This window comes from Pelodiscus sinensis, chromosome 12, assembly GCF_052426305.1.
Source record: "Pelodiscus sinensis isolate ZL-2025 chromosome 12, ASM5242630v1, whole genome shotgun sequence".
NCBI lineage: Eukaryota > Metazoa > Chordata > Testudines > Trionychidae > Pelodiscus > Pelodiscus sinensis.
In genome coordinates this window covers 13,988,677-14,002,906 of record NC_143063.1, presented here as the reverse complement: position 1 = coordinate 14,002,906, position 14,230 = coordinate 13,988,677, and the positions used below count along the sequence as shown (strand labels likewise).

General features: G+C 47.6%; 1 protein-coding gene across 1 annotated transcript in view; it reads left to right on the top strand.

Moving 5' to 3' along the window:
* MBTPS1 (membrane bound transcription factor peptidase, site 1) overlaps positions 1 to 14,230 on the top strand; it is an 88,109-nt gene that overhangs the window by 21,753 nt on the left and 52,126 nt on the right. The window contains exons 8-9 of the mRNA XM_075940324.2: positions 7,250 to 7,317; positions 8,587 to 8,689. Coding sequence (XP_075796439.1) covers positions 7,250 to 7,317; positions 8,587 to 8,689 — 171 coding nt within the window. The remainder of the gene's footprint in view (positions 1 to 7,249; positions 7,318 to 8,586; positions 8,690 to 14,230) is intronic.

The following is a 14,230-nucleotide window of genomic DNA, read 5'->3' as shown; positions in this document are numbered from 1 at the left end:
TTTCTGAAATCTATTCTGTGGGCAGACCCTTATGTCTGTACAGCATTCCTTTTGCATCAGTGAAGCTCTGCACAGATTCAGGGGTTTGTCTTTGTAGACCAGCTTACAGGATCAGTACTTTACTGACCACTGCTTTTTATCTGAATGGCTTCTATTGAAAAACCCATCCATCCAGATTGAAGAGTAATATTTTATATGCAAAAACTTTATTTAATCAGAAATAGAGTTAATAGGCTTGAATATGTGTCTACAAGTCTTTTTCAAAGTAAGTCAGTAATGAAAAATAACTCTCCTTTTTTTTTAAATTAGCCATTACATTTTATCTTTAAAAATTGTTAAGCCCACATTGCTCTGTAGTAAAAACTACAAACCTGTACCTCAACTGTGGAGAAATATGACTTTGGTTTCTAGCCTGTCAGACTATCTTTCAAAAATATTAAATTCTTCATTGAGTGGTGTCCCTATGGGTGCTCCATTCAGATTTCGGTGTATTCTTACGCCACTGATCGGAGATTTGTGGTGATGCAGTGCCCCTTGTGCCATGCGAGCCCTGACAGTTCCTTTTCTACCATCCTTGACTGAAGACGGAGTCAGAGCAGTGCTCTTCTTCCTGACAGGAAAACCAAAAAATTACTATAGTTAGTTTAGCGTTTTCCTCATAGGTTTGTCAGTTAATGACCGTTTTCAGTGTTCGCTTAAAGCAAAAAGAGAGGGAGAAGCACCACCACCGTGGCTTTTTCTTCAACATGCTGGGTTCTCCCGACTTTAAAAGATGCGACTCGTGTTGAGACTCGATGCCTATTACTGATGGCCATGCCTCCTGCATTAATTTCCTGGGAGAGACTCATGCAGCACATAAGTGTCTGCACTGTCAGAACATGACAGCCAGATCCAGAAAAGACCATGAAATGTGGCTCAAAAACCTCCTCTGGGAGAAGTCCCTTCAGCCACCACAGGAGATATAGGGAGAGCAGAAGCCTGTTGACAGGGTGGCTTCACTACCCCACAAAGGCTCACAAGCTTCACGGGCTTCCCCAGCACACTCATTACCAGCGCTGCCCCCAGAGCCTCTCGCTCCCTGATGTCGTCAGTCTCCGGCACCGCAGAGAAATGCAAGTCTTTACCAGCTGGGAGAGCTGAGTCAGAACCCAAGCACGCCACACAGGTTGGTGCCGCTGAGGCAGTGTCATCTACAAAGCTATATGCCACCACTACCTGCTCCCACAGGCACCTCTGCAGTGCCTGAACAGACAATCCCTGGTCAGACTGAACTTGACCGGGCTCCAGCACCGCAGCATAAGATAGCGCTGCGCTAGACGCGGCACTTACAAAAATCTCCTCCACCAGGCACAACGCTTAGATCAGGAGCTTACTCACCGTGCTTCTCAGTGGTGTCTTATACCCAGCGGCACACTCATATGCCAGAAAGGGCTCCTGCTCTCCTATTCTGCTCTCACCAAAAACTGACTATGGCAGCGGACGTAGGAGCAGATTTTCATCATGCCATTCATATCCATTGGGTTCAGTGGCTTCCTGGCATTCATATCATGATCATTCCCTATGACAACATCCTCTGTGGCCCAACCAGCCGTGGATGTATACTCCATAGCAGTTTCAGCCTCAGTGGTCCCCCAGGGAACCATGCCAGGAGTGCTGGCCATGTTCCTCCCATGCTTACCACTCAAGAGATACAGCTCCTACATTACAACAGCACACGTCTACGCGCTCCCCAGCCATCTCTGTGCATTCTTCACCATCTCACCTGCCCTCAGTAATAACACAAGCAGGCTCCAATGATAACGATAACTTACTTTATTTGGATTCAGAGAGTTCCTCACACGACCCCAGATCCACTAGACCAGATGAGGCAGTTTTCCAGATATCGCCCTCTTCACCTACAGACGATCTAAAACCATTTCAAGACTTATTTAAACGGGTAGCTCAATCACAGGACATTACACTCCAAGAGGTACGAGACAAGCAATACAAATTACTGACAATACTACAACCCACAGCATCCTCAAAGATAGCTCTACCCATTATCTTGGAGCCATCAGATGTGCTTTGGCAAAATCCAGCTTCTGTCCCCCCAACAAACTGCAGGGCAGATAGAAAGTATGTTGTCCCTGCAAAAGCTATGGACTTCCTCTTTGCACACCCCAGCCAAACTCACTGGTCATAGACTTGATTAATTACAAGGCTAAGAACCCACAATTTAAGTCTGCACTCTGCAACAAAAAACACAAGTGGCTGGACACCTTTGGCCGCAAGGTGTACTCTTCTGCCACCCTCCAATTCAGGATATCAAATACAGCCCTCCTGGCTAACTACGATCATGCCAACTATGCTAAACTGCAGGACCTACTGCAGGACCTTCCTGATGTTAAGAGACCGCACCTCCAGTCTGTAATTAAGGATGATTTATCTATAGCAAAAACAGCCCTCCAGGCTGCAATGGATTTTGCTGGCATGGTGGCTAAGGCCACTGCTACAGCAACCATTACGCGTAGGGCTTCATGGCTGCAGTCATCAGGGGTCCCAAAAGATTTGCAATCAAAGGTGGAGGACCTCCCCTTTGAGAGAAAATGGCTATTTGTCACTAAGACAAATGAAGTCCTACGCTCAATGAAGGACTCTCGTACCACATTTTGCACTCTGGGGATGTACACCCCACCTAATAAGAAATGCAAGTGTATCCCCTACCCAAGGCTAACGGACTAAAGTTATAACTATTACAGACAATAGCAGAGACCATATGACAACAGGCCCAAGCAATGCCCTAACAGGAGGAAGATGCAGCAAAACCATTCCTCCACCACTCAGTCAACTTCATGCAAACAACACATTTAAGGTCTTGGTCAGGGGTGTGAGCAACCACCCTAGATCCAGTGCATTCCAATGTCACCTTCCATCACTGCCTGAGACCCTTCTACCAACAGTGGGCCCAAATCACTACAGACAAATGGGTCTTGGAAATTCGTCGACTATCCAATAAACGTTTACTTATCCGATAGTCTTTTGACTAGTCGATATCCTCCCGCCCCCTCCCTCGCCCCCCGCTACCTCTATAAGATAGAGGCAGCAAAGGGGGAGGAGAAGGGGTACGTCAAAGTGGCAGTGCCCCAAGGCGGCTGCTGCACAGCTGATCAGGTGTGCAGCGGGCTTCCCCTTTAAAATGCCGCCTCCATACATTTCAAAGGGGCAGCTGCCGTGGAGTCCGGGGTCATTTGGGGACTCCCAGCTGACCCTGGGCTCCCCACAGCATTTCCCCAGAACCTGGGATCAGCTGGGGACTCCACAGCTGACTCTGGGTTCTGGGGAAGTGCCGCGCGGAATACGGGGTTAGCTGGGGACTCCCCAGCTGACCCCAGGCTCCTAGCCGCATGCAGCGTAGCATGAAGCCTGGGGTCAGTGGGGGAGTGTGAGTCCCCTGCTGACTCCGGGCTCCATGGCTTTGAAATGCACAAGAGCCCCTGCTGGGGTCTCTTGTGCATTTCAAAGCAGGCACACCCCGTTCAGCCCAGAGTCAGTGGGACTTCCCGCTGGCCCTGGGCTGTACGTGGATTTCCGCATTCCTCCTTTGAAATATACAAGAGCCCCTGCTGGAGCTCTTGTACATTTCAAAGGAGGAATACAGAAGGCCTATCACTAGTCAGTTAACCACATTTTAACATCTTTAGTTCCCACATAATATTGAGGAAGAGGATTCTACTCCAACTATTTCCTAACAGACAAAAAAATGGGGATGGAGACCGATCTTGGGAAACTCAACAAGTTCATCCTCAACACAAAATTTAAGGTGGTGACATTTGCAATTATCATACCCGTACTGGACAAAGGAGACTGGTTCTCAGCCCTCCACCTTCAAGACACATATTTTCATGTAACCATCCACCTGTCCCACAGGAGATTTCTCAGATTTGTCATAGGTTAAGACCATTACCAATACAGGGTCCTCCCTCTTGGTCTTTCTGTGGCCCCTAAAGTGTTCTGAAGATGCTAGCCATCGTCACAGCCTTCCTCAGAAAACAGAACGTCATCATCTTCCCCTACCTCGATAATTGTCTTATCAAGGGCTCCACTCGTCAATAAACTATAGTGATGACAACCGCTACCAGGGAATGTTTTTCCTAACTTGGCCTGCTTATCAATATACACAAGCCCACCATACAGTCCACACAAAAGATTTTATCGGGGCACTCTTAGATTCAGTGACAGCAAGAGCCTATCTACCACCACAAAGATTAAAGGCACTCTGACCTCGTTTGGGGGTGTGTGTCAAACATACTCCCATTTCTGTGTCTGGATGTGTCTCAAATTACTGGGGCACATGGCAGCCACAACCTTCATTGTCCTATTTGCGAGGCTACACATGTGCTGCCTAACAGCATTGACTTGCAATCACCTACTTTCCAACCGACACAGCCTCGCGATGCATCTCACACTTCCTCCGCCAGTACTACAGTCTTTCGACTGGTGGACTTCGCCAACCAACCTACTTGCCAGAATACCCTTCCACTGCCAAGATCCATCAGTAACTCTAACGATGGACGCCCATTCTGGTGTACGGTCAATATAGGGCACATGGTCCCAATGGGGAGAGACCTCCATATCAACATCCTGGAGCTCAGGGCAATTTGCAATGCATGCACCTATTTCCTTCCCCTGATAAAGGGCAGAACCATTCGTGGCCTCCTGGACAGCACACCCTCTATGTTCTATGTCAACCGACGTGGGGTGCCCGATCACTCTCACAATGTGCAGAAGCAGTCAGATTCTGGAACTGGTGTATCAGGAACCACATAATTCCAACTGCCATGTATCTATCAGGACAGCAGAATATGAGGGCCGACAAACTGAGCAGACACTTCTTGGACCATCACAAGTGGGAGATCAATGCCAATATTCTTCTCTTTTTTTCAAAAGTGGTGTTTCCCAGCTTATAGACAGTTTTGCAACAAGCACTCAACCGCAAATCCACAAGTGTTGCTCCCGAGCAGGATTGGGCAAGAGATCAGAGGGGGATGCCTTCACCATCCACTGTACAGCTCCCCTACTCTAAACCTTTCCACCAATCCCTCTACTTGCCAGAGTGATCAACAAGATCCACTCTGACCAGGCCACAGTAATTTTAATAGACCCCGCCTGGTTGAGACAACTCTGATTTCCTTACCTACACTATCTCTCGATAGATCAACCCATTCCTCTCCCCGCGGTGCTGAACCTTTTAACGCAGCACCACGGCAGGACATGCCATCTGAATATCAAAAGTCTGAAACTCATGGCATGGCTTCTCCATAGTTCTAGAATGAAGAACTTACCTGTTCGGACAGGTTCAAACACATCCTAATGAACAGTTGATGGCCCTCCAGGAGAAGCACCTACCAGAACAAACGGACATGTTTTCAACAATGATGCACGACATGCAACTTACGTCTCAAAACCACCCCTATACCTACTGTGCTGGAGTATCTCATGGACTTCAGCAACATGGGTCTCTCTGTCAGCTCTGTCCATGTCCATTTGGCGGTAGTCACAGCATTCCACAAACCTGTCAACAACTTCTCTCTCTTTGTGCATCCAATGGTGAAGCGATTCCTCACAGGCCTGCAAAATACATGCCCAAACCTGTGCTCCCTGGTGCCTCTGTGGGACTTGAACTTGGTTCTCAACATGCTCACCAAATCACTCTTTGAGCCACTAGCCACTACATCACCACAATACCTGTCCATGAAGGTGGCCTACATAATGGCAATAACATCAGCAAGATGAGTGAGTGAAATTGCAGCCCTAATAGCCAACCTGATCCACCTTTCACTACCTTTACCAAGAATAAAGGTATACTCAGGCCTCACCCAAAGTTCCTCCCGAAGGTCATATCCAACTTCCACTCAAATGAATCCATTTATTTACCTGCTTATTGTCCTAAACCTCAGACCTCTTCCAAGGAGGCCATCTTGCACACATTAGATGCAAGACGAGTGATTGCATTCTACCTGGATAGTACTAGAGGAACCAGAACATTGGATAGATTCTTTGTAGGTTGGTATACATACAGGAACAGCCGTCTCAGCACAGCATCTATCCAAATGGATTGCCAGCTGCATACATGCAGCTTATGAAGTTTGTGGCAAGCAGCCTCCACAGATTCTCAGGGCTTACTCCACGCATGCGATGGCCATAACAACGACCTTCCTAAATAACATACCATTGGTGGACATTTGTAGAGCAGCCACATGGTCTTCCCATCACACTTTTGCACAACATTACACCCCACAGAAGGGGCCAGTACCCTCCACATCTCTGGCAGATGTGGTCCTTCCTTCCTCTACATAAATGATTCCAATACCCACCATCATCTGGCGGGTACTGCTACTGAGTCACCTGAGTGGAGCACCCACAGAGACACCACTCACTGACAAAGAAGATACTCACCTGGTGCAATAACGGTGGTTCTTCAAGATCTGTGTCCCTGTGGGTGCTCCACTACCTCCCCCTGTCCTCCCTCTGTTTGGAGTCTTTAGGGAACTTCAGGTAAAAAAGGAACAGATGGGGCTCACACTGCACGCGCACTCAACAAATGGCAGGGGCACAAGACAGTGGGTGCGCACTACTCACCAAAAATCTCCAATCGACGTGGGGACGCACAGAGACATGAGTGGAACATCCACAGGGACACACATCTCGAAGAACCATCGTTACTGCACCGGGTGAGTAACTTCTTCATTACCATCATTTAAAAGAAACAAAAACCAAAAACTAAGTAGGTAGCTTGGCACATGAACATAATATTTACTTTTCCAAACACAGTCTAATTATCTGAATTCAGTTTAATTTGATAATCAAAAGTTTACTACTATCCTTGGAAAATTTAGTTTGAAAGAGCTCAACGGTATTTGATTTAGGCATCTAGTATATATGTGGTGTTATGCATTACTGGAGGATTATTGAACATAGAACTTAATATTAAAAATATTTTAATTTAACTTAAGTACTTGAGCTGCAGACAAACAAATCATTTGCCTCTTGAAAATCCTAACCTGCATTTACAACTGTTTGTTCTTACTCTTTGAGACTGAGAATTTAGTGAACGGGTCAGTGGTGTATATGAAACAAGTACCATCATAATAAAAGGTGTGGATTTAAGGAAATTGCTGCAGTCATGACACTGCAGTACATATGTAAATCACGTATTTCTTTATTTTTCTCTCTCCAGTGCATTACTTTATATAATGTGTTGACTTTGCAGGTATGGGAACTGACAGCTAACAATGTGATCATGGTTTCGGCTATAGGCAATGATGGTCCTTTATATGGGTAAGTTTCTTTAGAAACATTTGGTTAAAATTTTTTTTAAATTCCTACAGTAGCTGAGATGTAATCCTCTACCATCTCTTGAGGAAAAAAATATCACAGATTATTCTGTTTTTTTAAGAATTGAGTCGGGGTGTTTTTTTTCACTGTAGATATTTCTTTTACCTCAGAAGCACAATCTTTAATTAGATTAGTAACAGTTATTTAATTCAGCAGTTTTGATAATGCTGAAAGAAGTCAGTTAATCCTTAAAACTGACATCTGCATGTTGATCTCAACACATTTTTGTTAGGTATGTCAACATGTAGATGACTACACGATTACCAATAAGCCCAGGCTGATTGGTTAATCTTGTCAACTGCATGCACTCCCCCCAGCCTCTGTATCAGAGGCAGCAAGTGGGGAGGAGTGGGAGCTGGTGCCCGTGAGGAGCTGGCTTCCAGATCTGCCTGCGGTGCTCCCCCCACCCCTCTCATCTCTGCGCTGCTGCCTCTGATAGAGGCAGCAGGGTGAGAGAGGGAAAGGCGGGAGACAGCTTTAAAACAGGTTCCGTGCGCTTCCTGTCTTCACAGACCCACCTTCCCAAGCAGTGGGAGGGTTAGGCAGGAGCCAGTGCTGTGGGGGGGAAGCCAGCTTAAAAGCCGGTTCCCCCCAGCACCAGTTCTGTTTGCCCCTTTTCCTCTCTCCCTCCCCCCGCCCACTCGTGCTGGTTCCTCTATTAGAGGCCCATTGCTGCAGCAGCAGCCACTGTCCGTGGGGGGCTGAGCTCCCCTGTGCACTCGGGCTGCTCCCACCCCCATGCTGCTACCTCTGATACAGAGGCAGCAGCGCAGGGCAGCAGGGGGCTCCCTGGGAATGGGGCCAGAATGCACTGGCTGCCAGCCCCACCCCCAGGAGCTATCGAATAGTCGTGTAACTGCTAAAATTTCATGTGCCTACACGACTATTCAATTACATGCTATCTAACATCCCTAATTTTTGTGCAAGCAAATCCCAAGTTTCAGGTAATGCAAAAATCTAAGGAACATACTGATTGCTTTTGGCTCTTCATGTAATAATAATAAAATAAGTGCCACTCTTTTGGTATCTGTTTTGATGGGGATTGTTTGAATCTTTGCTGTAAATGAAGTTGTCAGAAATAGTTCACCCAACTATTCAAAGGTGCCAGTTTTCAAATGTGAAGAACCTAGACAGACACAGAATCTGGTAGTGATGTACTCATTATTTTATTGTCCTCTCTTCCTTCACACTCCCTCTGCTCACTCTTTTTAGCACTCTCAATAACCCTGCTGACCAGATGGATGTGATTGGAGTAGGAGGAATTGACTTTGAAGATAATATAGCTCGCTTCTCATCAAGGGGAATGACCACTTGGGTAAGCTCAAATATAAAATATGCATGGCTACAAAACATTTAACATGAACTTCCACATTCTAACAGAGATACATGCTTTGCTATGTTAACTTTTTAAAATCTGAGTCATTTGTGATTAAATTAGTTAATGTGGGTGAGAAGGTACAATATGCACAGTATTAAGCTTCAGTAGGTATATACGAATTGACAAAATGCAGTTCTCTACTCCTAGAAAGAATTTCATATAATTGAAGTCTGTGGTGATAAAAGAAAGCTCTCACAATAGCCATTTCATCCTTAGGATATTACTTTTATTTTTAGTGGGCTTTTAGGTTTTCAGTGCTATATGAAAGTGAGCCAGAGGGCTGCTTTTTATACCTTTTGATAGGATGCATTATGCCTTTGCTCTCAACTCACCCAGCTATGTTAGCCACTGTAGAGAATGCTTTGATTCTGCTTCATTCCACCTTATTCCCTTTGTGGGACCCTAGCTCCAACATCAGCAATATCTTTAAGCAGTCTGTTAATTTGAGGAGCACATATGGGCTTAGTGCTTTTAACTAGAAACTGTGCAAACCCTTTGCTATCATAATAATACAATATTGGAAATATTTTATAACTCTAATTGGAAATTAAGCCTGTTACTTCTTGTTTGGAGAGAGCAATTGATCAGTCCTTTTTATAGCAGCATTAACATATTTGAATGTTGCTATCAGATCACTCTTATTTTTCTTTTCTCAAGAGTAAGGCCATGCCGACACTACAAAGTAAGGTCAACCCTTTTATGATCGATTTCTGGTCACTTGATTGTGCAGATTCGAAGGTCTATGTACTCATTGTGGGGAAGTATTGAACATAGTCCAAAGTAGTGCATCCCCATTAGGGAGCCTTCCATCAGCTCGGAGAGTGATGCACCGTTGGTAGCTATTCCACAGTGCCTGCACAGCTTTGCATTCTGGGTTATGCTTCTGGTGCACAGTGGGACCAAAACTGTGCAGTGCGTGGTTATGGGCACATGTCATCAGTGTCCCATAATGCACTCGTGTAGTCCCTTCCACCTTGCTTGTGATCAACAGGAAGCTGTATTTTCGAGCCCTTTTTTGCCGTGGTTGCCTGTGCAGATGCCATAGCAGTACAAACATGGATTTCATTTTTGTAGCAAACGATTGTTATGCTGATGTCTTCCTTGGTGCATCCAATAGTGCAGTACTTCAAGAGTGTACATGTGCCAGGAAGACAACAAAAACAAGTCTCAGGTTGGCATGGAGTCACTGTTCATGCAAGCCCTGTTGCTGATGCAAGCATAGCCACCAGCCAACCCTCTGGACAGAGTGGCATGCTGGTTCTGGTGCTATGAGACAAGCACAGACTGGTGAGACCGCATTGTGATGCAGACATGGGCCGTACAGCAGTGGCTGCAAAACTTCCAAATGCACGAGGCCACATTCTTTGAAATTTGTGAATGGTTTGACCCTGCCCCAAGTGCCAGAATACCCGAACAAGACCCACTCTGGCTGTGGAGAAGAGCGTGGCAATAAGCCTCTGGAAGCTTGCAACACCAGACAGCTACTGTTCAGTTGGGAATCATTTTTTTGTGGGGGGGGGGAGCTGCTGTTATACAAGTAACGAAGGTGATCAATAGCATTCTGCAATGGAGGATTGTGACTCTGTGAAACATGGATGTCATAGTGGATAGGGATGTAATAGTATAGTTGATTAACCGATTAGCGAAAGCTTATCTGTTAATGCAATAGAGTATATGCATTTCCTCCTTTCCCTGCCTCCCCACCAGTAAATTTTTAGCAGGCTGGCCAGCAGCCGGGCTCAAGTCCTGGCTTTCACTGGGTCTGGGACCTGCCTCTGCTGTGGCTGTGCATTTAACATGTATTAGGAGCCAGTCAGGGAGGCAGCTTGGCTCAGTTCCAGCTCGTGCCAGGTCCAGGAGCTCAGACACCTCCCTCCCCCCCCAACAGAACTCCTCTTGTTGTTACCTACAGTCCACAACTCAGACCCCTCCAACACATTATACACAATCTACAACCCATCTTGGAAGATAATCCCTCATTCTCAGAGGTCTTAGGAGAAAAACCTATTCTTGCATACAGACAACCCCCTAACCTGAAATGTATTCTTTCTGATAACCATGCCACACAACCACGTCATAAACCTCCAGGAACCCAGCCCTGCAACCAGAAAAGACGCCAACTCTGCCCACATATTTACTCTGGCGAATTCATCACTGGAGCAAACAACATAAGCCACAAAATCAAAGGGTCATTTTACTATACATCCAGTTATTTGATCTATGCCAGCAGTGCCCCACTGCTATATCTAGCAGACAAACTGGACGATCTCTGTGGGAAAGAATCAATGGACACAAATTGGATATATTTAAAGGGAATATACAGAAGCCTATTGGTGAGCATTTCAGCTTACCTAACCACAGTCTAACAGACCTGCAAGTACAGGCAGTCCCTGGGTTATGTACAAGATAGGGACTGTAGGTTTGTTCTTAAGTTGAATCTGTATGTAAGTCGGAACTGGCGTCCAGATTCAGCCGCTGCTGAAACTGATCAGTTTCAACAGCGGCTGAATCTGGACGCCAGTTCTGACTTACATACAGATTCAACTTAAGAACCCCAGGCGTCCCCAAGTCAGCTGCTGCTGAAACTGATCAGCGGCTGATTCCAGGAAGCCTGAGGCAGGGGCTTCCTGTAGTCAGCCACTGGTCAGTTTCAGCAGCGGCTGACTTGGGGATGCCTGGGGCAGAGCAGCTGGGGTGTGCATTCTGCCACTTTGCTCCCCGTCCCCCTGGTCTGCAGACTAGGGAGACGGGGAGCAAAGCAGAGCAAAGCTGCGGAGCACACGGGCAGCGGACAGCCCAGACGCGTCTGGGCTGCCCGCGTGCTCCACCGCTTTGCTCCCCGTCCCCCTGGTCTGCAGACCAGGGAGACGGCCCCGTTCGTAACTGCGGATCCGACATAAGTCGGATCCGCGTAACTCGGGGACTGCCTGTAGCTGTCTTGTCTCTAACCAGGTCTACAAGCCAAATACATAGAGAAGCCCTGGAATCCCAGTTCATCCACAAATTCAATTCACATGCTAATGGACTCAATCATGATATGGGCTGGTGGGGACTCTACCTACTTAATAAGCACTGAAGGTGCTAGCAGCTCCCTGAGTGGCAACCTTCCTGTTTTAGGAATTTATCAATGGACTTTGGTTTTTTAAGTACCCATTCTCCAGATATTTAATGATGCTCTGTCTCTCAACCCCCTCCCTTTTTCTTTCTCTCCTCCCTCCCTTTCCCCTATCCTATTTATTTCGAGTTTTCATATCTCCAACTCATAACTCCGGTCATCTGAAGAAGTGGGCTGTGCCCATGAAAGCTCATGATACCATCTACATGTTTCATTAGTCTGTAAAGTGCTACCAGACCATTTGTTGTTTTATTCAGTTAACCGACATCTAACATCCCTAGTAGTGGATGGCTTTGCCCCAGTGGGATTCCCTAAATGCAGTGGAGTAATAGGGATGCGCGCTCTGTCTATCTTGGCTCCCGACCACTGTGCCAAGGAGTACATAAACTACAAGGGGTACTTCTGCATGGTTCTGCAGGCGCTGGTGGATCACAAGGACCATATCACCAACTTCAACATGGGATGGTCAGGAATGATGCATGATGCATGATGCATGCGTTTTTAAGAGCTCCTCCCTCTTCAGAAAGATGCATGCTGGAACTTTTTTCCCCCCAGACAGGAAAATCAGAATCAGAGAAGTGGAAATGCCTATTGTAATCCTTGGCAATCCAGCCTACCCGTTGCTCCTGGGCTCATGAAGCTGTTGGTAAGGAGGGTTCAACAGTGGTCTCCAACCTTTTAACCACAAGATCACTTTTTCAATTTAAGTGCAATGATCAAACCCAAATATCTTTGCCCAGTTTCCTTCCCCCCCCCACCCCACCTTCTGTGAGGCCCTGCCCCTGCTCTGCCCCTTCTCAGAGGCCTTGCCCTGGTCACTCCATTCCCCTTCCTCCCTGAACCTTATTCACTTTGACTAGGCTGGGATAGGGGGTTGGAGTGCAGGCTCTGGTCTTGGACCAAGGGATTCGGAATTTGCGAGGGGACTCCCTGAAGCTAGGGGGAGGGTTCTGGAGTAGTCCAGGGGATAGGATATGTGCCTGGGGAGCACAGGTTTGGGGGCTCAAGTCCCCTCTTCTGCTCACCCTGGGAATGGTCAGACAGCCAATACAGGCTGCCCCAGGAATGGAGCTGACTCCTGGATTAGGAAAGCAGGATAAGGGATGCCCTGAAGATAGGGAGATGGGGTGGGTTCTGAGTGGCTTAAGGGGAATAGGGAATTAGCTCAGGGAGTGCAAGGTGATTGGTTGGTTCAAGTCCTGTCTCTCTCTCTCCCCCCGCCCACCCTGGGAGTGACGGGACACCCAGTACACACTGCCCTGGGGATGGAGCTGGCTCCCACATTTGGAAAACAGGGTAAGGGTCCTGCTGAAGCTAGGGAGGTGGAATGGAGTCTCCAGTGAAATCAGGGATAGGGCATCAGCCTCTGGACCACAGGGTGGTGGACTGGACCACAGGGTGGTGGACTCAAGTGCCCTCCGACCCCCATTCAGGCAGCACCTTGGTAGCCAACACCAGTTGCCCCAGGGGTGGAGCTGACTTCTGCATTAGGAAGGCAGGATAAGGGACACACCTTGAAGGTGTAGGGAGGTGAGGTGGGTTCTGGAATGGCTTAGAGATAAGGCACTCACTTGGGAAGCACAGGGTGGTTGCTTCAAGTCCTATCCCCACCCTAGGAGAGACCAGACTGCGTACACAGGACAAGGGTCCCTCTGAAGTTAGGGGAGTGGTGTGGGTCCTTGAACGGACTAGGGGATACAGCATTTTCCAGGGGAGGGCTGCCAACACCAGTTGCTCTGGGGTGGAGCTGGTGGCAGGATAAGGGACTACATGGAGGGGGGGTAGGCTGGGCTCTGGTGTGGACCTGGGGATAGGGCATTTGCCTGGGGAGCACAGGGTGGTGGGCTCAAGCCCCACCCTGGGAGCACCTGGACAGCCAGACCAGTCAAAACCCAAAACTAACCCACTGGGGAGCAGTAGAAGTAGTTAACCCCCCATGAACATGTTGGGTCAGGAGATCAAAGGGAAGGACAGTGTGTGTTTGTAAGAATGACAGACACACACAGTGTGTGTGAGTGACAGAGATTTGCATTGTCAAGCTCCCTCCATCCCCTTCTCTCTGTGTGGAGACAGGGTACAGGAGTGGGGAGAGGGGGGACATCTTGACATCAGCGCCCCTCCTTTTCTCCCTCCCACACCGTGCACAGCAAGCAAGAGGCTCCCAGGGAGGGCAGAGGGCAGGAGCAGCATGACAGTGGGTGAAGGGGCAACTGAATCACCAGCACTTGATAGCTTCCTGGTCAAACCAGTCAGGATCACCTGTCAGAAGCTACAAGATCTACTGGTAGATCCCGATCTACTAGGTGGTGACTTCTGAACTGCAGGGTGAGCAAGTGCAGAATGGTGGTTGAATGTGTTTTTGA